Source organism: Delphinus delphis, chromosome 5, assembly GCF_949987515.2.
Source record: "Delphinus delphis chromosome 5, mDelDel1.2, whole genome shotgun sequence".
Classification (NCBI taxonomy): domain Eukaryota; kingdom Metazoa; phylum Chordata; class Mammalia; order Artiodactyla; family Delphinidae; genus Delphinus; species Delphinus delphis.
Window position 1 is genome coordinate 74,104,421 of NC_082687.1, and position 24,741 is coordinate 74,129,161.

The following is a 24,741-nucleotide window of genomic DNA, read 5'->3' on the forward strand; positions in this document are numbered from 1 at the left end:
CCAGATGCATCAGTTTTGCTCAGAGTCATTTCCTCAATGAGATTGACCTTGACTGCCTCATTCAACACATTCAAGATTGACCTTGACATTTCCATTCAACCACTTGCCTCTCCCCCACCTCCTTATCTTGCTCTGCTGTTTTATTTTTTCTTTTTTCCATAGCTTTCATCACCTCCTACCATACCAGATACTTTACTTATATGTTTATTGTTTACCCAGAGATTTTTGTCTATTTTGTGGTTATATAGATGTCTTTCCCCTAGTCAGTTATATTGTTTCCTTTTTCACTACTATAATATTGTTAAGAACAACATCTTACTACATAAATCTTCACATAGACCTTTGATTATTTCTAAGAATTCGAGTCACTTGATCAGATGCTACATACTTATAAGGCTTTTGATACCGATTACAAAGTTGATTTCCTATCATACTCTTTGAGTAGTATGTACTTGTTGAGAAGGAATGTTACCCTGTGTTGGGGGCAGTCTATAAACTTAATTATGTGCCCCAGCAATTCCACTGTAGGAGTCTACCCACAAGAAATGAAAACACATCCACACAAATACATGTATTTGACTGTTCAGAGCAGCATTGTTCATCATAGCCCCAAACTGGGAATGACACAGATGTCTATCAGCTGATGAATGGATAAAAAAGACGAGGTATTTTCATACCATGGAATACTACTCAGCAATAAAAAGGACAGAACAATTGGTACATGCTACAATATGAATGAGCTTGTGCTAAGCATACATTTGTATGCTTCTATTTATATGAAATGTCCAGAAAAAGCACATTGGTAGAGACAAAAAGCAGATCAGTCATTACCTGGGGTTGGGGTAGGAGCAGGGATTAACTGTAAACAGAAACAAGAAACTTTTGGGGATGATGGAAATGTTCTAAAACTGGATTTGTGGGGATGATTTTACAACTCTATTTACTAAAATAATAGAATACTTACAATGGGTGGATTTTATGGTACGTAAAACTACACCTTAATAAAGTCATTAAGGGAATTGGGAATAAATGTAATCGGAAAGATTAGGAAGAAAATTCTTATACAATGCATGCTGTGATTTTAAAAGGAATAAAAAGTATAGCATAAGGCAGAAAGAAAGGAAGGGGGGCAGGGAGGAAAGAAAGAAAGAAGGAAAAGGGAGAGAGAAATGTCATATATATATTTGAAGGCCCCTTTTGTGATGGCTCAAGACCATCAGAAGAGACCCCCACGGAAAATCCATGAAGTGAGTCGACTTGGCACAAATAATAATGAACTTATGGCCTCTATACTGTCAGCACGTGTCTTTGAAGAAGGGACATGGGCCCATAGCATCCCACAGAAGCAAATAAAGGCACGGAGGTAAAAAAAAAAAAAAAAAAAAACTAGGCCTGGTCTCTGAGCCAACTGTTATTCTTCATTTATTTCAAACAAGATTTTATGGGTCTTAAATGTTTAAATAATTATTATAAAGCTCTCAAATGTAGCGTCAAGTTTTCAAAAGGAATAAAAAAGGGAGCCTTCCAGAGTGATGTGGCTCTGTTGGCGGCCTTTCTGAGCAGTACTGGGGTGGGGAGGGGACTACAGGAGGAGCTATAGAAAAAACAGTCCCAGAGAGAAGCAGGCAGCAGCTCATACCTGAAGGCCTGGAATTCTTCACTACACACAAAATATGACTTTTCAGTACCATGCCTTTTTTTTTTTTTTTTTGGCCACGAGGCACAGCTTGCAGAATTTCAGTTCCCCAACAAGGGACTGAACCCGGGCCACGGCAGTGAAAGTACCAAATTCTAACCAGTAGACCACCAGGGAACTCCCAAGTACCATGCATCTCAAGGCCATTCTTTTTTTAATTATATTCATACAGTTTGGATTTATGTGACCTTCTGTAGCAATGAGTCAAACGTGCAGGCCAGATTTCAGTAAGTGATTAAGGTTACGCATCACCTTACCTGTTTACGCGTCACCCAATTGGTGCCTGCTGGGGACAGGCACCGGCAGAGCTGGGAGGGTGCTCGTGAGGCAACCTCGGGCCGCGGGTTGGACCAGGGCGCTGAGCGGCCTGACACACCCCAGCGGGAGCCGCAGAATATAAGGGAGGGCTGTCGTCTCCCGGAATGTCAGCAGATTCTTCACGCCCTCGCGCTCCGAGACGTGGGGAGGGCAAAGGGACTGAGAAGAACCAATGGGACTTTTTCCCGGGGCAGCCACGGGGGTCAGTGGTGGGGACCACGTAGGGGTGGTTTAGAGAGGACAGTCAGGGCAGTCCAGTGAGTCTCGAACATGTTGCATCAGCTTATTATGTCCGAGTTTCCTTTTGCTGCATAACAAATTACCACAAACTTAGAGGCTTGAATCAATACCCGTTTCTTAGCGCACGGTGCTGTAGGCCAGAAGTCCAGCTTGGCCTGGCTGGGCTGTCTTAACAAGGCTGAAATTAAGGTGTCGGCTGTGTTTCTTTCTGGAGGCTCTGGGGAAGAATCTGCTTCTGGTTGGTGGCCAGATTCAGTTCCTTCAGGCTCTGGAACTGAGACCTTCATTTCCCTGCTGTCAGCTGGGGGCCACTCTCACCTCCTAGAGGCTGCCCACATTCCTTTGCCAAGAAAGACCTAGTCCTTTCTGAGGACTAGGTCAGGCCAACTGAGGATAATCTATCTTAATGCCAATTTATTGGGGACCTTAATTACATCTGCAAACTCCCTTTAGTGTTTGATTGAGTGCCCAGGAGAAGGACCTGGGAGGCTTGGGGGCCACTCTGGAATTCCACCTGCGACAAGTTACTTAGGAAAGCTTCTCCAATGCAGCTAAGTGATCCTCAGGGCGGGTGGTACCAAGCCCTAATGGATGTTTTGGAAATTCATGGGCAAATATTTTGTTGTGGTAACGGGGATATGTTCCACCGGCATTTCGTATTCGGGGCCAGGTCGTAAAAAGACAGCCTCACACAGTGAGGAATTGTGCTGTATGTTACACAGCTTTCAAAGGTCCCTCGAGGCATTCGTGTCGATGAAAAATCTGTGTATAATTGTCTGAAACTCTATTTTGTTTGCATGCTGTTTGCACTGAAGTTTACATAAATACAATAGTGAATAAGTCAGGGGAAGAATGTAATTACTTTGCTTGGGACTTTAACAAGATTTTCACCATTTGGGGAAAATTGCATGACCGATAACAAGGCTGCTCGTGGAATCTGAACTGTCAACGCACCACCCCCTGCTCCATCTGCAGCTGTCCCTGTCTTCGTGATTCTAAGTACAAGCCTCACTTCACTTTACGTCTTCTCATATGACGATACCTGAGCACTTACCCATTGAAACGTATTTTCTTTAAACTGATTTCTTAAGATTATGTATATAGGTAGGTTATATTAGCTATGAACTCTTTCAGGATTGTAAAGGGGGCATTTCAACATAGTGCTTATAATGAGGGGCCGTGGATCCGAAGCGCTGAGAGCCAAAGGTCTACTGCATACATCTCCTGAAGCTGGGATTGGCCAAGAGCGAGAATGGTGGAGCTTGTGGTATATAAACTCGTGGAGATGAGGCACTTCAATAAGCTTTGAGTCGATTTAATTATTTTTTTTAAAAGAGAGGAAACTCAGGCCAGAAAAGGAATTGGTTAATGTCACCCAACTACTTATATGTTAATACTGGACCAGACCCAGTTTTCTTAATGGTAAAGGTCAAATCCATCCATATGAAACTACTTGAAAGGGAATTCCCTGGTGGTCCAGTGGTTAGGACTCAGCGCTTTTACTGTGGTGACCCAGGTTCAATCCCTGGTTGGGGAACTAAGATGTCATAAGTGGCCTGGTGCAGTCTTAAAAAAAAAAGAAAGGAGAAAGAAACTACTTGAAAATAAAATTCACATTGTGTAACTGAAGTGTTGAGAAAAATATTATCCTAAAGATCTGTCATAACAATTTAATATTATACAATTAAGTCTACTATTTTCTAATGTTAAGATGTTGAAAGCCAGGTTCCACTAATGTAGAGTTGATTATAGAATTGATTATATCAAATCAATTGTATTTGGGATAATAGCTAACTCAACATCAGCAGAGGAAGCATTTATTTAATGAACTTGTGATTTGAAATTATTCCTGCTCATTTCTATTTATTTTTCTGATAAAATAAATAGAACCTGGGCAAAATTTTGAATAGCCCAACATGCAATTCACAAGGCTGATTTTAGCCAATCTACACTAGGGCTGGTTAGTCCAGTCCAAAACAGTGGGCCAAAATGAAGGCCCGAGCACTATCATACTTCTCCATCTTGCCCAGAAGGGCCAGTCACCAAAAGCTACTGGTTTTTCCTTCCTGGCTCAACTCTGTTCAAACCTACTTAGCTTTGAAGTTGCCATAAGCTTTCCTTTGCTGCCACCTACTGGATGTAGTGAGTATAGTTAAATAAAGCTTTTGTCGTCCTACGTATTGTATTTTAATGTGAAATAGGGAATTCAGGTATTGGCCACTCAATTTGGACTCAAACATCCAAACACTGGACATTTAAAGTTGTTTCCTCTAATGACTAGAGCAACTTTAATGTCAAGCAAAGCAAATAAACCTATGAATCTCCGTTTTCAAAGCCCCTCTTCTGTCCTTATAAAGTTATACTTTAAAGTTCAATCATATGATTCCCTTCTTAAAAATCAGTGGCCTACAAGAGGGTAAACACACTTGTATTACTCATGTCTTGATGTGAAACAGAATGTACCCCACTCACTGCAAAGAATGAGGCACTGACGGACTGGGAGCCATGAATTAGGATAATAACTTTTAGGAAAAGTTGCTTTGGAAATGGGCCCTTATCCCAGGAAATAGGGGACACTTGGTAGCTTGGAATTTCAGTTGGGTAAAAAGGAGAGATGGGGCTTCCCTGGTGGCGCAGTGGTTGAGTCCGCCTGCCGATGCAGGGGACACTGGTTCGTCCCCGGTCCGGGAAGATCCCGCATGCCGCGGAGCGGCTGGGCCCGTGAGCCATGGCCGCTGAGCCTGCGCGTCCGGAGCCTGTGCTCCGCGATGGGAGAGGCCACAACAGTGAGAGGCCCGCGTACCGCAAAAAAAAAAAAAAAAAAAAAAAAGAAGAGATGGATGCAAAGAGATAGGTGGTGATGAAAATTAAAACCACAGCACTTGCTCTTCTAGCACACCCCAAAGCACTTCACGAGTATTCTCATGTGCTTTCACAACAACCCTACAAGGCAGATACTGAACCACTTTACAGATGAGGAAATCGAGGCTTAGCAGGGGTTAAGTTGGCCAAGGCACCCATCTGGTAAGAGGCAGAGATGATGGCACAACCCTCAGGTCTCAACCACAAGCTGTGCTGCCTGCACTGGCCCCAGGAGACCACAAAATTGTCAAGAGCCAGAGCCAAAGCAGCACCTTGGATCAACGTAATTGGTTTTAGTTCAATAAATCACAGCCAAGAGGAACCTAGGGAGACAGGACGACGACATAGCATGTGGTATCCTAGATGGGATTCCGGAACAGGAAAAGGACATTAGGTGAAAACTAAAGAAATAAAGTCTGGACTTAAGTTAATAATAACGTATCATTGTTAGTTCATTCATTGTGACAAATGTACTACCATACGAAGGTAAGATTAAAAAAATAAAAAAGCCTGTTTTTTAGAGAATGATGAACACTGTGGAAAGCATCTGATTCCTAAGAGTGAAGAGATGCATTACTATAAAATTTGATTTTGAATCAGGTTAAGGATATTAACATGACCAGGGAAAGGAAACCATCAGGTGACTTAAATTGTCCAAATCCAGGTATTTTGTACTAGGAGGGAACATTATCCTTACTATTTCATCTGCTGAGACTTCTCTACTTCTCTTTCTCTTTTGTTCATAAATATTCACACACACACACACTCCACTCCTATAACAGTTTATGTTACATTAATAAAAATGCTCAAGGCATGGTCACGATGTGCTGAGCTCTACGTGCCTTATCTTAGCTCCAACCTCCTAATCCTGGGAGAGGTCCTGTAATGCCCATTCTACAGGATTATCCCAGACAACCCAACCACACAGGCAATCCACAGCACCCCACTCCTCGCCGCTACACCAAGCCAGGTCAAGAATGAAAAGGATGAACAACTTAACGCTATAATACAAATGAATTAATAAGATCACATCATTCAAGGGACACAGAAAGTAACTCCCAAATGTCAAGTCATTATTGAACATGTCAGGATGTGCAGGAAACTGAACAGGTTCCAAGTAACTAGGGGTTTAGGAGAACATAAAGATGATCATTCAAAGTTCTAAAGTAGCCTTGTAATGAAGCCCATTTCATCTTAGAAGACTCAGTTGCACGGACTTCAGTTATAAACGGAAGAAACTTGGGAGGTAAGCTAAACTAACCAGCAGCAGCTCAGACAGAGTTCATCCCGTAATTCATTCATTACAGTCCTAGAGAAAAACTTAAGCTTTTTTACTATAAAAGTAATATAGCAATTTTGGAAAGTTTGGAAAATGAGGATATAAAGTTAAAATCACTCATAATCTCAACATCCAGAGGCAGGAGCAGACCCACGTTTTTTAAGGATCTGTAAATTTCACAAGGACACAAAAGCCAGGATGCTGGAAGGAGCCATTAAAGTGTGAGGCCCTAAAGCTTAAACTTCATTCACCTTAAGGTAGGTCCACCTCTGCCCAGCAATGATCATTAATATCGTGGGCTCCTAGAGCCAGTCTGCTTGGGTTTGAATGTCAGCAACATTCCTCACTAGCTGAGTAAGATTGGGTAAGTTGCTTAAGCTTCGCTGTGACTAAGTTTAATTTAGAATATAGTAAACATCTAGCTATTATGGTCCTGTCTTTTCTAAACACATATGCGTACACATTTTACAAAACTATCTCACTAGTTTCATGCATAAACATTTTTTCATGATCATGGGTCTTTAAGACAGACCATATTATACTGAATAGATGTGTAACCTAAATATTCCTCAATTGGACATTCTGGGTATTAGTTAAAAAGGGGGGAAACCTAGCATCAGGTGGCTTTATCTATTGAAAGCACAAGTCACCTTCATTACATTCTCTAACACCATAAACAAAAATAAACTCAAAATGGATTAAAGACCTCAATGCAAGACTGGATACTATAAAACTCCTGGAGGAAAACATAGGCAGAACACTCTTCAACATAAATCGCAGCACTTTTTTAAATCTGTCTCCTAAAGCAAAGGAAATAAAAGCAAAAATAAACAAATGGAACCTAATTAAACTTAAAAGCTTTAGCACAGCAAAGAAAAACATCCACAAAACAAAAAGACAACCTACTGAATGGGAGAAAACATTTGCAAACGATATGACCAATAAGGGATTAATATCCAACATACATAAACAGCTCATATAAGTCGACATCAAAAAAACAAAAACCCGATTAGGAAGGAGGCAGAAGGGGGCTTCCCCTGTGGCGCAGTGGTTGAGAGTCCGCCTGCCAATACAGGGAACATGGGTTCGTGTCCCGGTCCGGGAGGATCCCACATGCCGCGGAGCGGCTGGGCCCGTGAGCCATGGCCGCTGAGCCTGCGCATCTGGAGCCTGTGCTCCGCAACGGGAGAGGCCACAACAGTGAGAGGCCCGCATACAGCAACAAAAAGAACACAAATAACAAATGTTAGCAAGGATGTGGAGAAAAGGGAACCTTCGTACACCGCTGGTGGGAACGTAAATTGGTGCAGCCACTATGGAAAACAATATGGAGGTTTCTCAAAAAACTAAAATTAGAACTACCATATGACCCAACAATTCCACTCCTGGGTATATATACAGGGAAACAACAACAACAACACTAATTCAAAAAGATATATGCACCCCAATGTTCATAGCAGCATTATTTACAATTGCCTAAGTATGGAAGCAACCTAGGTGTCCAGCAGATGAATGGATAAAGAAGATATGGTACATATATATATATTTATAAAATGGAATATTACTCAGCCATTAAAAAAATGAAATTCTGCCATCTGCAACAACATGGATGAACCTAGAGTGTATTATGCTGAGTGAAATAAGTCAGACAGAGAAAGACAAATACTGTATGATATCACTTATATGCGGAATCTAAAAAAGTACAACAAACTAGTGACTATAACAAAAAAGCAGCAGACTCACAGATATAAACAAACTAGTGGTTACCACTGGGGAGAGGGAAGTGGGGGGCAATATAGGGGTAGGGGCTTAAGTGGTACAAACTATTAGGTATAAAATAAGCTAAAAGGCTATGTTGTAGGCACTTCCCTGGTGGCACAGTGGTTAAGAATCCGCCTGCCAATGCAGGGGACATGGGTTCGAGCCCTGGTCCGGGAAGATCCCACATGCCGTGGAGCAACTAAGCCCATGTGCCACAACTACTGAGCCTGTGCTCTAAAGCCTGTGAGCCACAACTAGTGAGCCCACGTGCCACAACTACTGAAGCCCATGCACCTAGAGCCAATGCTCTGCAACAAGAGAAGCCACTGCAGTGAGAAGCCCACACACTGCAACGAAGAGTAGCCCCTGCTCGCCACAGCTAGAGAAAGCCCACACACAGCAATGAAGACCCAACACAGCCAAAAATAAATAAAGGATATGTTGTACAACAAGGGGAATGTAGGCAATATTTTATAATAACTATAAATGGAATATAACCTTTAAAAATTATGAATCACTATATTGTACACCTGTACTTACATAATATTGTACAGCAAACTATACTTCAATTTAAAAAACCAAAATTACTTTCATTACCAAAGATTAGTAACATTCTAAAGAATAAGCCAACTGGACATGATCTTTGATAAATCCAAGATGTCAGTTAATAGGGTTTATTGGAGAAACAAGAACCTCTTGAGTTGCACAACTCCAGGGGGTGCTGCCCTCACATAGAATACAAAGTTGATGTTACCCCATGGGGTTACACATGGCTGAAGTCTCAGGGAGAGCAGTAGGGAAGATGCTGGTACTAGAGGGAAACTTCTAGAAGCCAGGCCCTTCCCAGACATCTTCACTCTGTGTTGTCCTTTTTTTTTTTTTTTTGGCGGTACTCAGGCCTCTCACTGTTGTGGCCTCTCCCGTTGCAGAGCACCGGCTCCGGACGCGCAGGCTCAGCGGCCATGGCTCACGGGCCCAGCCACGCCGCGGCATGTGGGATCTTCCTGGACCGGGGCACGAACCCGTGTCCCCTGCATTGGCAGGCGGACTCTCAACTACTGCGCCACCAGGGAAACCCTGTGTTGTCCATTTTAACGTGAAACAATGAAGACGTGGGAGAAGGTAATTTCTTTGCCCGAAGTTACTGAGAGGCAGAGTGGAGGTCAAAGACGTTTGATAAGCCCTGAAGTCTATGATATTGACTCCCAACCGAGGACAGCTACTTCTATTTCCCTAGTAATTAGCAGTGAGAATTTGGGCATGTAAACTAACTTGTGTTTCCTCAGTAAAACAAATTTCTCTGCACCTCCAGGGTTGCAATCACCCACATACAACAGCCATTACATGACCCTCCATGGTGTGACATGCTAAGGTGTGTTTGTGAGCATTTTAATGCTTCTCATGCATAAAGTCTTACAGCTACAGTTAGTGGTATAATTGTACTCCTGAGACCAAAAGCAGTATTTCCACCAGCTCTTATTAGCAGGAAGGAGGCTCGTTCTGTTTCTTTTCCCCTAAGTCAATCTCCAAGGTGACTGCATGAAAGTCACACACCAAATTAGAACTGAAAATGCATCCCTCTGGCTTCAACTCCAAGCAATTAGAATCACCTGAGTCACCGTGTATTTAATTTTCTACATTAGAAGGAATAGTAGTGGTCACTTTCCCCCTAGGAACCAAAATATCCTCACTTCAAAGTTGGAATCAGAAGTATTATCACCATAGAATAATCAAGAGTTGAAAACTTTAAGGCAGCTGAAACCCAAGCTACCTGGGCTCCTGGCAACAGACAGGATAAAGCTCTTCTGTGAGGATCACACTAAGAGCAGAAGGTCTGGGGGTTTCTTCCCCACAGGGCTTAATCCCTGTAACTAGAGTAACTGTTATATTCAAGTATCAATTGTTGAGAACAAATGTCATTTAACATTTAATGCAAGCCTGTAAGTTACATATTAGTGTATCCTAATCTATAAAATAGTTAAGGTTTAACAAATGGCAAAGACATTTTTTTTTGAGGTTGATCAGAAACTTTTATTTGGTCCTTATCATTTATGAAGCAACCTACAAAATCATTTTCTCTATCTCTACCGCAAGCAGCAGCAGCTGCATCCAGGCCAGAAATGGAAGACACAAGTAGTGGAAGACCTTACAGAGAAAAGCTAACAGGTGAGATCTCTGCTTATCCAGGCTTAGGTGAAGGCAGAACAGGAAGAGTGTAAGTTCAGTATTCCAAAGACTCTTCAAAGGCCTGCAGAGGGCCTAGCTGAAGGAGGCAGGTACAGGCTCACAAAACTGCCCAGCTCAGCAATCAAAGTACCTTCCAGAAAAGCAAATTCATCCACAGCTTCTATTGCATTACCCAAATTTCTCCTCTGAAGGGTTTTCCTCTTCCCTTGTTGAGCACAACAGTAGGCATCTTTTGCTATGGTTTCCACAGTTCCACGGCTCGTGCCAAAATGAAGCTGGCTTCCTGTCCCGCGAGCATCACGTTGGGGTCCGCCTTCACCAAGGCCTTCACTTGCACCAGAGGCAGCCTTGAGAGATGAGCCCCAAGCGCACTCGTCAGGGATTGGGGCTGTGGAGCTGCTGCATCCCCACCATTGCCCTCCTCCTCCCAGGAAAGCCCCGTTTCCAGCCACCATCCAGGCCCCCACTGACACTGATTTTTAAAAAAACTAATTTCTGGAAAGTAAGCTATCGCTTAAAAAAAAAAAAAAATGCAAAACTCACATTGATTGGAGTATGTCAAAGGGACACAGGAGCCAACTGAAATAGCTCTCAATGGCCAAAGCTAGAACAATTTGAACAAAATGTAGTACTAGATTATAACCCAGAGTATAAAATAGCCATGAGTTCATACTGATATAAATGACTAGGGGACAAGAGACGTATATCCCTTGCAGAAGATTTCCAAATAATTTATATAGATACTCTACCTTCAAGAAGGCAGAGCTTAATTCAACCTACTCCTATAGGGTCAGCTGTGCATAGACTTCTTTCCAGTATATAATAGAGGACTGTAGGGTGGGGAAAGTAGCTTTACTCGGAGAAACCTGACAAACGCCATCCAGCCAGGTGATCAAGGTTAACATTAACCGTAAGGAATGTTGACGCTATGTACGCTGATATGACGTGACGAGACCAGCACTTTACCTGTGGTTCTCCTCCCCCAAAACTCGTAACACTTGTCTAATGAGAAAACATTAGGCAAATTCCAAGAGAGGGGCATCCTACAAAATACTTGATCAGTACTCCTTGAAACTGTCAAAATCATCAAAAGAAAAGCCTGAGAAACTGTCACAGCCAAGAAGAGCCAATTAATGGTTCATCAATTGTTACAAATGTATCATCCTAATGTAAGATGTAACGGGGGAAACGAATGAAAGGTATATGGGAACTCTAATATCTTCTCAATTTTTCTGTAAAACTAAAATCATTCTTAGAGCATAAGGAATATAGTCACTAATACTGCGATAACTTTGTGGTGATAACTTATCGTGGTGATCATTTCATGATGTACTTAAATGTCGAATCACTATGTTGTACATCTGAAATTAATATTATCAACTATATTTCAATAAAAATAATTATTCCAAAATATATTTAATTTTTTTAAAGTCTACAGGTACACACAGTAACATAAATGTATAGAAAAAAGTGTAGAAACACACTAAACCGATAATATTTTTATGGTAATTTTCTTACCTGTACTGTGTAAGTTCTTATATGGAAGATATATATGTAATTACTATGATAATTTGGGATATATTGGGGGGACGGAAAAATGAAAACCAGTTTAGGCTCATCTCTTATCAGCAGAAAAATTTTATTCCTTTTAAGGACAAACCACATCCAAGGCCTTAGCTAACAGACACAAACCAAAGTAGCCATTAAAGCATTAGATATTGAGGTATGAGACATACAATGAGGGGAATGCTTTGCCATCAGAGGGCGACACCAAACTTGCTCGATGGAGCTCTGCTAGTGCGTGGGCGAAGTTGAGGGTAAGTGCGTATCTGTGGAACCGAAGGAGAACAGCTGTGCTCTACAAGTACTGAAGCATTTAGACCACATAGGTAGGGATATACTTTCACGACGAAGGGAAGGGGTGAGAAAGCGAAGTGCCCCCCCACGAGGCATTAGGCTGCCTTGCAGAGGGCCACGGCGGAGAAGCGGACCTCCCCTTGCTCACGCTCAGTGAATTCTCTGCAGACCTTGGCGGCGTCCTGAGGAGGAGGAATGTCATGAATTAAGGTCTAAACAGCAACAGCTCAAAATGAAAGCTTCAAGGGGAAAATATTAGTAAGGTCTGTTAATGCCCAAAGTTCACCCTGACCCACTTTAAACCTCCCAATAAACTTGAAAACCAGGGCTTAAGGCAAGAGGAAAAAAATCAGGTGATGAGGGCTTCCCTGGTGGCGCAGTGGTTGAGAGTCTGCCTGCCAATGCAGGGGACACGGATTCGTGCCCCGGTCCGGGAAGATCCTACATGCCGTGGAGCGGCTGGGCCCATGAGCCATGGCTGCTGAGCCTGCGCGTCCGGAGCCTATGCTCCGCAACGGGAGAGGCCACAACAGTGAGAGGCCCGCGTACCGCAAAAAAAAAAAAAAAAAAAAAAATCAGGTGATAGGAAAGACAAGGACCCACATCACAAATCCAGCTCCAGAAGCTTTGATTCCTTTATTCTTTCTACCAAATGCTCTGTGCTTCTGCCACCTTGTGCCTGGTTTTGACAAGAAAACTATACTCTTGGTGCTCTTTCCCTCAAATCCAAAGACAGAAAATTGATTTCTCTTCCATAAGGAAAAAGTTCTAACTCAGAAATTCCCAGAGTAAAGACAGATTTATTTCAAGTAAACATTTTACAAAACAGGCTTAAAGTTCAAATACCTGGTATTCCAAGTACAGATAAGTGATGGATTCCTACATATTTAGGGAATGACATGTGTTACTAATTCTAAGACCTAGATTACAAAGATTGGGAATAGAAAACTGACCCCAATGTTACTAGAGAAATTCTGGGGTTTAAATGCCTTGGGATCAGAATATCAATCACTGTTCAATTTGTAAAAAGTCCAGTGCAAAGAAAGCCCCACTAACAATGTTAAATACGAGACCTTCAAGAGGACAGTGGATATGCTATGACAGAGAACAGTCACAGAACATCAGCTCCCAAGGCCTAAAAATCACCAACCTGATAATGAGTTGTGGTCCTGAAAAAGCATCAACCCCACCCTGGTTTTGTTTCTGCTTTGGAACCACTTAGAAAAACTGAAGAGGATCTAGAGTAACATCTACATTTTATTCTATCAGAATTTTTAATATATTGATATCCCAGACCTGCCTTCCCCAAAGTCACTTTCCTTTAGGACCCATGCTGTTGATTAATGTTAAGGGTGTGCCTGTAAAGACAACAGCCATCTCCTACATAGACAATAAGCAGTGACCTAATTCACTCAAGTTTAGGATACTTGGGTTAAGTTTATGGCCTTTCTCACCAATTTAACAAGTTAATTCGGGATATAGTTTAGACAACCTAAAACATCTCTAACCGTATAGAACCAGCCTTACTTAGGATAAGAATTTCCACTAATTAAGATGTTATTTTCCACAGAGAGATCAGCTCGGTGCTTTGTGACTGCCTGGAGGGGTGGGATAAGGAGGGTGGGAGGGAGGGAGACGCAAGAGGGAAGAGATATGGGAACATATGTATAACTGATTCACTCTGTTATAAAGCAGAAACTAACACACCATTGTAAAGCAATTATACTCCAATAAAGATGTAAAAAAACAAGATGCCATTTTCTAGTCAATTAATTTAAAATGTGATTCTGGTGTTTTTTTAAAAACAACAAAAGTTTTACCTTCCCCACACCTCATAAATTCTACTCACATAACAGTTTTAAGTATCCTATGCAGAGCACATTTTATGGTACAGGTATACCTCATTTTATTTCACTTCACTTTATTGTGCTTTGCAGATACTGCATTTTTTTTTTTTTTTTTTTGGCAAATTGAAGGTTTGTGGCAATCCTGCATGGAGCAAGTCTATCAGCATCACTTTTCCAGCAGCATTGGCTCACTTCATGTCTGTGTCACATTTTGGTAATTCTCATAATATTCCAAATTTTTCATTATATTTGTTATGGTGATCTGTGATCAGTGATCTTTGATGTTACTATTGCAAAAAGACTGACTCACTGAACACTCAGATGATGGTTAGCATTGTTTTAACAATATTTTAAATTAAGATATGTACATTGGTTTTTTATACATGCTATTGCACACTTAACAGACTACAGTATAGTGTAAACATAACTTTTATATGCAGTAGGAAGCAAAAAAACTCAAAACTTCTCTTTATTGTGATATCTGCTTTACTGCAGCGGTCTGGAACTGAGCCCACAATGTGAGGTGTGCCTGTATTAGGACAGTGTTCGATAGGAGTTGGTATGTACCTAGGAAGCTTTATTACATGGACCAGAATCTTTCCTCCAAATAGGTCATACCCAGAAATTCTGCCCCTGTTCTTATTCTCTCCCATAAGTGAATCCTGACTCTCATGCAAATCCCCATTCTGTTTCTCTAGGTCTAGTTCTCATTCCATATCACTATTCTCATTTACCCCTGGTATATCCAAGAATTAGCTCTGACTGATCTCAGGTGTATGTGACAGAAGGCTAGAGAAAGTGACCGTCCCTCCTAGGACTGCATAATTTGGTCCACTAGTACCTTGAGGTCATCAGGTCTACAATGTTCCAAAGACAGGTCTACTATAAAGGTAGTATTGTACAGTGGCTAAGAGCACAGACTCTAGAGACAGACTGTCTAGATTTGAACCATGATTCTGTAGTTTGCCATTGACCTTGGGCATCACTTACCTCTGCACCTCAGTTTCCTCATCTGTAAAATGTAATACTAACTACCTCAGAGCATCATTAAAAGGAGTCCATAAAAGAGGTAACTAACTTAGAACAGCATCTAGCATGGAGTCAGCAAACTGCAGCCTGTGGGCCAAATCCAACCTGCTGCCTGTTTTTGTTAATAAAGTTTTAATGGAACACAGCCATACACATTCATTTAGACACTGCCTATGGGGCTGCTTTGGGGCTGTCACAGCAGAAATGAATACCTGCAACAGAGCCCATATGCTATACAAAGCCTAAAATATTTCCTGGCTCTTCACAGAAAAAGTTTGCCAACCCCCCCCCCCCCCCCCCCGTCTACACACAAGAAGCACGCAAAAAAGTTTAGCTGTTATTACAGCAAATGAAGTAATTAGACCTCAACATCATTTTAAATTTTATCACAATTAAGCCATTTTCCTTTCTAACAGCAAATTGACTAAACTCTAGAGATTCATTTTTTAGAGGGCAGAGGACTAGTCTACCAACTCGTGTTCAGAATTAAGAGATTTCTGCCGTCACTTTTACCAGGACGGTTACACAGTGACCCTGGATCTTAAAGTTCTGGTCAGGCATCGTTTGAATTTGCTTCCTTTGACCTGTGAACAGTGGACCGACCGTGTGGGAAGAAAACAATCACAGAGGTAACTGCCTAACCAGAATCCATAGTATGCTACCTACAAGACTGACCCAAATCCAGCCATCAGAGAGGGATTAGGAAAGGCTTGGGTTGCTGTTCCATGAGTCTGAGTCATTGGCTATGATGTAATCTGACAAGAGGACAACAGTCACCTTAACCTCACAAGGAAATAAACAATGGCTTTCAGGCTAAATCTAACTGTGGGCTAAAGACAGCACGCAATACAGATCAGGCAGGGCTGCTCTAAAGGATGCTGTTTAAGACTATTTGCTATAAAACAAAGCAAACAGAATGACTGAGATGATCTTTAAGCCCTAAAGACTGCTCTCATCCCAGATGACTGACGCTGCCTGTACCGAAAACGGTTTGCACTTTAGAATAGACAAACTGGCTCAAGAAATATGGGCCCTAGCGGAAATGGATTCCAAAGACTACCTGCAGCAGTGAGCCCTCTGAACTGGCGCCATGGTTCACCGGAAAAGGCATCCGTCCATCTGTAACGAAAAAGCCAGGCATGTCAATTTTCTCTGCACGTTTTCTGTCTACTGTGCTTGTCCAGCTTAAAGGCAAGTTTTAGATTCTTCCAAATACCACTGCCACTCCCACAAAGGTTAGGCTGGTTATGAAGCAACAGGCTGGAAATGAGGTTCAAGTGTTCCTAGATATCCACCCCAGGCAATTCTAGTCTAAAGCACCAAGACCACAAGACCACACCAGGCCAGACTAGCTACCCTACTAGGAGGGCTTGTGCCCATCTCTTGGGAAGGACCACAAAGCAAGTCAGCAGTCTATGAGGTACACGGAAGGTGGAGGGAAGAAAAAGGATCCTTGAGATTTCATTTGCCCCTCAATGACTGCTGAGCGGCCCCAAGTTTTCTTTGCCCTTGCTTGCCATAGGTAGTATCTTGGCTTGAGATGACACAGCTGCAAGTCTTCCTCCATTAAAAGGAGATGGCTCTTCTTAATACAGAGATGGACATGTCTGAATTCTTTTTACACAAACCAGGTTGTGTTTAGGCATTTACCTCCTTCCAAAAGTATTCCTTGCCTGGAAAGGATGGCGGTGGAGACCTTATACTGGTGATGCTATTACAGTGGAAGGTGGAAAGGGAAAATCTGAACGTGTATACTTTGAACTGGCTGATCAGTTCTCTTTACTGGTTTGTAACTAAAGCCATTCATCCCGCAGGCCAGGTTCCTGAGGGAGGTGCTCTGGGTATGATAAAGGGTTAAGTGCCCCCTTGAGAATACCTCAGTGTTCTGGCTTCATAAACGGATATACTAAGTGCCGCCATAAAGTCACACACCAGTCCTGTGAGAGGAATTATGTCTGAGAGAAGGCATGCATCTATATTAGATTCCAAAACTGGAGTGAGACGTACCAAGTTCATAGAGGTGGCCATCCACGTTGTTGAACAGAATAAAATGAAAGTTCACTTTGTCATCTACCTGCAGAGAGTCAAGATATTTTTTCGAAAATGAGTTTTTATTGTATTATAAACTGCGTTTAAAAATAAAGCTGGAAGAAAAGATATAAATGACATAACATTGTGTAAGTTTAAGGTCTACAACCTGTTGATTTGATACACATATTTTGCAATATGATTATTTTATAAGCAGAACTTAGTTTGTTAAAAATAAATTCTCTAAGTAAATATGCTTGAACCAACCTGCCTACATATTAAATGATTATAGCGAATATTTCTTTCTTATATACTAGGTACTATTCTAAGACCATTAAAGTAGATATACTGTAACTCTCAGAACTCTAACACTTGCTTTTTACTGAGGAGGAAATTAAGGCTTAGAGAGGATAAGTACTTCACCCAAGGTCAAGACTAGAATGTGACAGAGTCAACTGCAGTTATACAGACACTATCACTGACTTCAATCTAATCAACAGTTGACTTGAAGGCTGTGTTCAGATTAATGGTACATTTAAGTCATCTAGAAACTTTTCGTCCTTGTTGGTCCAGCTTGCTCTCCAATAGACTGTGAGAAGAGTATGTGAAATGTTCAGTTATTAAGACGGGTGCTACTCAATTAGACCCATTTGGATCTATATAAAACACTACCAGCCTGAATTTACTCAAGACTGTGTCAACTGCCAATCAGATATTTTGAAGAGCCATTTCTATGAACAGGTCTGGTCAAGGCATTATTCTGGTAGAATTTGCTGGCATTCATCAGCCTTGGGTGGAAACATGTGCTGTGTTCCAGTAAGAGGTTCTTGCACATATTTCTGGGGAAACATGGGTGACACCTGGACAGCCTGGCTCTAACTTGTATTTACCCGACACTGGCCTTCCTGTGCCACGGCATCATGGGCTGCCTGGATGGCCTGCAGAAAACAGAGAATAGTTAGCACGAAAACCTCCAGAGTTATTGAAAATCGATGCTCTAGAAGTTCTCTTCCTACCTCATTCTTTTCAAAGCATTTTGCTCTGTCTTCAGGGGACAACTTCTCTGTTTCAGAAAGAAACTGTTTCAGAACTGACCCATCCTCTTTAAAAAAAAAAGAGAGAGAAAAGAAAAAAAAGCATATGTTAGTACCGGTCTAATGCAAATGGTTGCAATTTATTGCTGACTTAAGCCACTGCAATAGTCTGTCACGTTTGGAAACCTGACTTTTTACCATGGCCTCTGAGGATGTGGATGAGCGAGGTGCCTCTTCCCCAGCCTATTTTTCCAACCACTCCCCTCTCACTGCATTCAAGCCAGAGAACTCTCAGTTCCTCCAGCATGCCAAGCTCTTCCTCACATCCTCCCTGTCCCCTGACCCCTCCCCACCTTCCACCTCACCCTCACCTCTCAGATCTCCTACCATCTCTGTTACAGCACTGATCCACTGGTAACATGTATTTGTGAGACTTTCAGTGCCATAAAGGCAGGAACTGTCTTGTCTATTGCTCTTATCTACAGCACTTAGCAATGCACAGTTAATGTTTATTGCATACATGATGTAACAATAACATTCTAATCTATCAATATCAACAGTTCTCAAACCAAGACTTTTATTTCAGGGTAGAAAATGCAATCTTAGTAATATGGTTACCCAGAAAGACTTCAACCTACAGATCTTAAATAGAAATACAAAGACCCTAACAGTCTGGCCTAGAGACAGCTAACTAGCTGATGGTTGGCATAAGCATTTTGTCATTGCTCAGTGTGGATGAATCTAGGATGCAAGAGCAACTTGTATTTCAAAAGACCTCAATCTGAACTTTCAGCTCTAAACTTAAACAAATGTGTTAAATGGGGACCACTGAAAATCTGGAAATTATAGGAATCCTCTCAAATTTATGAGGAGGGCTGTGACTCAGATTAAGCCGTGACCGTGACCATGTTTATGGAAGAGTTACAGTATCTGTGACCTCAGGAACACAGTATTCTAAAAGAAATGACACTTACTGCAGAAGAAATAAAAAGGATCAAACTACGACTTTTTAACGACTCACTCAATATTTGAAAAAAGCAACTTCTAGAAGATCTGGACCTTTGTTGGCCAGACGAGCCTTTTTTTTTTTTAAATTTCAGAAGTATACCAGGAGTAGAATCTTGGCCACAATTCCCTTGTTTAAATTAAAAAAAAAAAGTATTTGACCTGCTACAAGCAACAGCATGGACTGTTAGTTGAACTTATTCAATTCTCAGCCACCCCCATCCATTGTCTAAATCAAGAGTTGGCCGACTACTGCCACCTAATAAAGTTTTATTGGAACACAGCCACATCCACTGCTCTACATCTTGTCTATGGCTGCTCTTGCACTACAAGGGCGGAGATTATGTGGCCCTCAAAGCCTACAAGATTTACTCTCTGGCCTTTTAAGAAAGTTTGCTGACCCTTGGCCAAAATCATACACAATGCCGTGTATTTTAACATATTTCAATGCTGTTACTTGCACTTCTGACAACTTAAGGGCTGAGACTCATCTCTTCTCTATCCTCCATGGCATCCACTGGAGGCGAGCTAAAACTCCTGACCCTGGGCTTCCCTGGTGGCACAGTGGTTGAGAGTCCGCCTGCCGATGCAAGGGACGCGGGTTCGTGCCCCGGTCCGGGAAGATCCCACATGCCGCGGAGCGGCTAGGCCCGTGAGCCATGGCCGCTGAGCCTGCGCGTCCGGAGCCTGTGCTCCGCAACGGGAGAGGCCACAGCAGTGAGAGGCCCGTGTACCGCAAAAAAAAAAAAAAAACAAAAAAAAACAAACAAAAAAAACAAACAAACAAAAAAAAAACTCCTGACCCAGCTTTGTTCACAGATGGATCTCTCAAGGTGCCAGCCTGCGGCGAGGCCTCCCTGCAGGACTTCGCGCTGTGTCCTGCTGCTTTAGGTTGTTTTGGTTCTCCTGTTGCTTATGAGACACAGCACCATTAAAGAAAGGTCCTGAAGGTTGGCATTTTATGCCTTAACAGCATCTCTAATTCTTTAGAATTGTCAAGACCAGCAGGAGGATCTGCACATGAAGAGCCCAGGCGGAGAGGCAAGTACAAAACTGCACTGTCACCCGCCCCGCCTCTCCAGGGGGAGGAAACCACATTATACTTCTTGGATGCGCATCCCTTCCTCAAAAGGGAGGAAGGATGAGAATTCACTCACTGATTCTATCTGCATAAGTAGATTTTCAAAAAAATCTAAGGCAATGGCTTTGCCAAATAGAGGCTTGGAGGTGTTGGAAGGAAGCATTACAGTTAATTAAAGGTCAACCAGAGGATGACTGGCCTCAAAACCCACTCACCGAACTCCAGTTTGTCCTGATTATTGGCCACTGCATGAATGAGTCCGATGGTTCCACAGGAGTTGCCAATGGTCTGCTTCATGAAGTACACCTTAGGACTTACTTCTTGTCCCTTCAGCTCTTCAATCTGTTTTTTCCTGAAGTTCTCATGCTGTGAGTGCAAAACAACACTTTTACATCTCAAAATGAAAATGCAAAGAACAGACAGCAGCACAGCGGGTTCTACCACCTAAATGGAAACAGAGTGGGAAATGTGACCAGGAACCTTGGATCTAGGTGCTGGCTGGTGCCCAGAGAATGGCCCGTCTGCCACCCACGCCCACGCCAGCCCGTGGGGTTCTGACACTCCACCCTGATGCTGCAGTGCAGTAGCGGCCTTGGACATTGCCCAAGACTTTGTCTAGACACCACTGCAACCTTTTAGCTTGAAATGGATGGCGTGCTGAAGTCAGAAAAACAGACAAGTTCGTTATTTTCTTCCTTTAACACTAACGACTTTCACACAGGCATTCCAATCAAGCGCTGGGCAGCTGAATGCCCAAGAACACCAGCTAGTTTATACCTCACTATTCTTTGAAGTTCTACTTCTATTCTGCCCAAATACATGTCTCTTCAAAAACAAAACAATACAAAACTTAACTAAAGAAAGGAGCAATTTAAAGAAATTAACTATTCCCTCATCCTTTTTTAGGAAGGAAAGACAACTGGTCTGGGGTGTTGGACTGTGATTTCACAAAACTTTCTCATCCTACAAGAAGATGTAACTCTTGTTTGTCCTTGACAACTACACAATTTGAGACTAGTTTCCTCAAAGCATTATCTCTTTGTACAGTAATATAGTGGGCTTGTCTGGCCCTTTCACTAACAAGTTCTAAAGACCTTAAAGGTATGACTGCTCAGTTAAAAGCAGGGTGCTGATGCTATAGAAACACTAATTTCTTACTACTGGTATAAACCGTACGGAACCCGAGAAGTACATATATTTCTAGTTCTAGCAGCCTTGCTGAAGTAAGCCTTGTCTGTGGTACCATCAGAGGAATAAGCTCTCTTGTCCCACAAGATCAACTTAAACTCCAACTCGTAGGAAGTTTTAGCATCATGTATCTACCTACTGGATCCTTGAATTGAGCTACTCATTGACTGGTAAGGATTTTCACTTTTCTAGAAAGGTTTAATTTTTTTGTAATGGGATAGCATCATCCTTTAGGATTGTTTGAGCTCTTGCATGCAGACATTTCTGTAAATATTTCATGATCCCTTAAAATGTGTTAGAAGTAGTCCATTTAGGATTTCATAATATTCTTAGACAAAATTAGATGCTTTCTAAATTAACATTAGCTTGTTTGGAAGTCAACCTATAAACCTCGACTTTTCTTTGAATTTGCTTCAGTATTTAGCCCAATAGGTGTTTTGTGCCACGTAACAGGCATTCAGTAAATCTGATAGAACTGGAGCGAAAAGACAAAGTATCGAGCTCTTTCAAACATAAAACATCCTACCCAGAATGTTCTACTAACCAAGATCTGCTTGATGCAGCAAAATGAGAGCAGTGGGCTTTTGCAAGATAAACGCGCTGCACCACTGCCTCCCCAAGGCCTCGCCTTTGAGCGCTGCTGCTCAAAAACCTCCGAGTCATCATGGTTCCTCTAATAAGAAACCTCTGGGAGAGGCTCAAATGAGAGAACATTGCACTTGATTTGATCAATAGGGAAGCTAATTTGACTTGCAATTATTTGGGAACTCCATTTTCACCTAAATAAAGGCTTTGGCAATAACAAACGTGTCAGTGGGACTATCCTAATAGCTTTAATAAGTGTTTTTAACCCACAATACTTAGCCCATTTACTAGGAGGAATGCCTGGAACTTCCCATAGGGCTTAGTTTATGCTGAGGATGCTTCTAGAACCCCCGGCATTAGGATGGTGCTTCAGTTTAGCTCACTGTTTGAAACGATGCCGCATATACTAATGCCCCAAGTTTCACTAAAGCAAAATTCAACCACTCCTCAATCAGGGGTCGAGTGGCAGCAATAGGAGATAGACAAAACCATGCTAATGAGTGGGATTCCACACATCCAAGACAACAATTACCCCAGCTACCTTTTTATATCTGATGCTCAGCCTTTGAGGTACATATATACTTGCACCCTTGCAGGCGGAAGACCAACTAAAGGGAAATGAAAAAGCATTCCCAAGACTGGTCTAATGCCCACCTATTCACTTAACTACAAGGTCAGAGAGGAAAGAGATTGAGAGGTAGAAGGAGGTTCTCACACAGGAACCACACACAAATGATTAAGCTTTAGAAAAACACATTGGAGAAACTAAAGACCAAGTGTGTACGTTGTAGGGAGTGGAGGGTTGGGAAGAAACCCCTGAACCCACTGAAGACCCAGGCAGCAGAGGTGGAAAATTAAAGAACCTATTGTTTTCTTGTGGCTTAGGCAAGCCCATTCCCCTCCATTTTACAGCAAGGTGGGAGTCTGAGAACCAAACAATAAAACGACACGTCACAGCCGTTAAAGGAGAAAAACCAGCCAGCCATTCCTTGGCTCAAACTGCCAAAAAGCCTAGGTTCAAACTGCACTCATGAGTAGGGTGAACTGTCTTCCTGGATAATTGGGATGATGGAACTGAGATACTGCTTCTCCTCCAAATTCAAGGCAATACTGGATGGATGAACGACCAGGCAATAAACTCTGTTACAACAGAAGCCCAGTGAGTAGGTACCATGAAAGTGCGAGTTCCTCCCTCCATCCGCCACAAGGAAGGGGCAGTGTGCCAGCTCTGGGCGCCCAAGCCAGGACGGGAGGAGAGCCTGCACCGTCCTCAACGCCTCACTCCGGTTTAGGGGGCAGCGCGCGCAGCGCCTGCGCACCCCGGGCCCCACGCCCTACCTGGGCCGTGAGAGGAAAGAGCAGCAGCAGGGCGCAGGCAGGCGCCGGCACCGAGCCCAGAGACTCCTCTTCCAGTCCCAGCACGTCCTCGAAGCGCCACTGGCCCGCAACCCCTAGCCGGGCCAGCACCTGTGGGGAAAAAACATGGCGGCCAGGCGCGGAGACAGGCAAGTGGCGGGCACCTACCGGGAAGCGGGGGAGGCGGGGCGGCCTCTGCATCCTCGCACCTCTCCCTGGGCCTGGGAGGAGCCCGGCCCCGCCCCGCCCCCCACCCAGGCCGAGCGCAATGACACAGCACAAAGCGCGGCCCACACGTGGCTCCCGCGACGCCCGGGGCTAGCATCTGGGCGTAGCCTCCTCCATCCCACCTCTGACCGGTTTCACAGTCACCGCCGCCCCCGAGGCAGGGGCAGAGTGAGGGCACCCCGGCCGCGCCCCAGCCCCGCCGCCTCCGGAGCGCGCAGGGCGCCGCTCGGTCCCTGAGAAACAGCCGGAGCCGGTGGGCGCCTCCGCCTCAGTGCTCCCGGGGGAGGGAGACAGAGGCAGCCCGAGACGTCACTCACTTTGTTCAGCATCTGGAAGGCAAATGCAAAGAAAAAAAATGCAAAGATAAAAGCAGTCATTGATACCGCTAGCTGGTGAGGGCTGACCCTCGGCCCCGCGCTCCCCGAGTAAAAGTACACCTGATGCTCACCTCCGGGTTAATCTCCATCGGCTTCAGCTGCATCTTCGCGAACAACAGTAAGAAGCACAACCCAGAGAAGAGGAAAAACAGGGAGCGGAGACGCCCAGGCTGCAGCTATAAAGCACCGGCCTGACGCACTTTGGATGCCTGCGCAGGGGGAGCAGAGGCAAAACCAAGCGAAGAGAAACGGTCAGTCGCAGCCAAATGGGCACAAACCCCCCCCTTGCGCAGCGCGGAGTGGTACGGCCAAGCCCCCAAACCTTGCAGTCTCACTTGCTGGTGAGATAATCTGGTGGTTGTGGAGATGGGTTTTGTTGGTGGGTGTTCCTTGAGCGTGTGGAGCAGTCCTTTTGATGGAGTCTGATTTTTTGTGAAGTTTCTGGAAACCCACACTTAAGACCATCCCAGTTACCTGAAAGCTTAGAGTCTCTGAAGCACTGAGAAAAAGCCCAAATTCAACAGGTATATATTTAATATGAATATAAATCTAGCAGCAGTTTGCATTTGACCTTAGATAATTCATCCTCCATGTTAAAGCAAACCAGCACCGAGGTTCGTTTTTAATTGACTGCCTAGAATAAAACATAGTCTGTAATATAGCACATATTGCATTAGTGATGCTGATGTAATGTGACTCCCAGGGAAGAATTGGTTGGTCTTGGGGAAGCGGTAGAGACCTGGGGGATGTGGCTGTAATACGACACACAGAGAAGGCAGGCTG

At 43.2% G+C, this 24,741-nt stretch overlaps 1 protein-coding gene across 1 annotated transcript; it reads right to left on the bottom strand.

Annotated features, from left to right (window-relative positions):
- Window positions 1-11,963: 11,963 nt before the first annotated feature.
- UCHL1 (ubiquitin C-terminal hydrolase L1) lies at window positions 11,964-24,137 on the bottom strand. The gene is made up of 9 exons (XM_060011760.1): window positions 24,030-24,137; window positions 23,899-23,910; window positions 23,336-23,464; window positions 20,440-20,590; window positions 18,121-18,206; window positions 17,995-18,042; window positions 17,084-17,150; window positions 16,137-16,195; window positions 11,964-12,382 (listed from the first exon to the last, which is right to left on the bottom strand). Exons 1-9 carry the CDS (start codon window positions 24,060-24,062, stop codon window positions 12,296-12,298), a joined length of 672 nt encoding a protein of 223 aa, XP_059867743.1. The 5' UTR covers window positions 24,063-24,137; the 3' UTR covers window positions 11,964-12,295.
- Window positions 24,138-24,741: the final 604 nt, after the last annotated feature.

What these genes read in the sequence shown, in the direction of transcription:
- UCHL1 (XM_060011760.1), bottom strand. Translation starts at nt 24,062, where the DNA reads ATGCAGCTGAAGCCGATGGAGATTAACCCGGAG. An exon ending in AATGCTTTGAAAAGAATGAG is followed by an intron (nt 18,043 to 18,120) that starts GTAGGAAGAGAA and finishes TGTTTTCTGCAG; the next exon opens with GCCATCCAGGCAGCCCATGA. An exon ending in CAGAGGGCTCACTGCTGCAG is followed by an intron (nt 12,383 to 16,136) that starts GTAGTCTTTGGA and finishes CCTCCTCCTCAG; the next exon opens with GACGCCGCCAAGGTCTGCAG.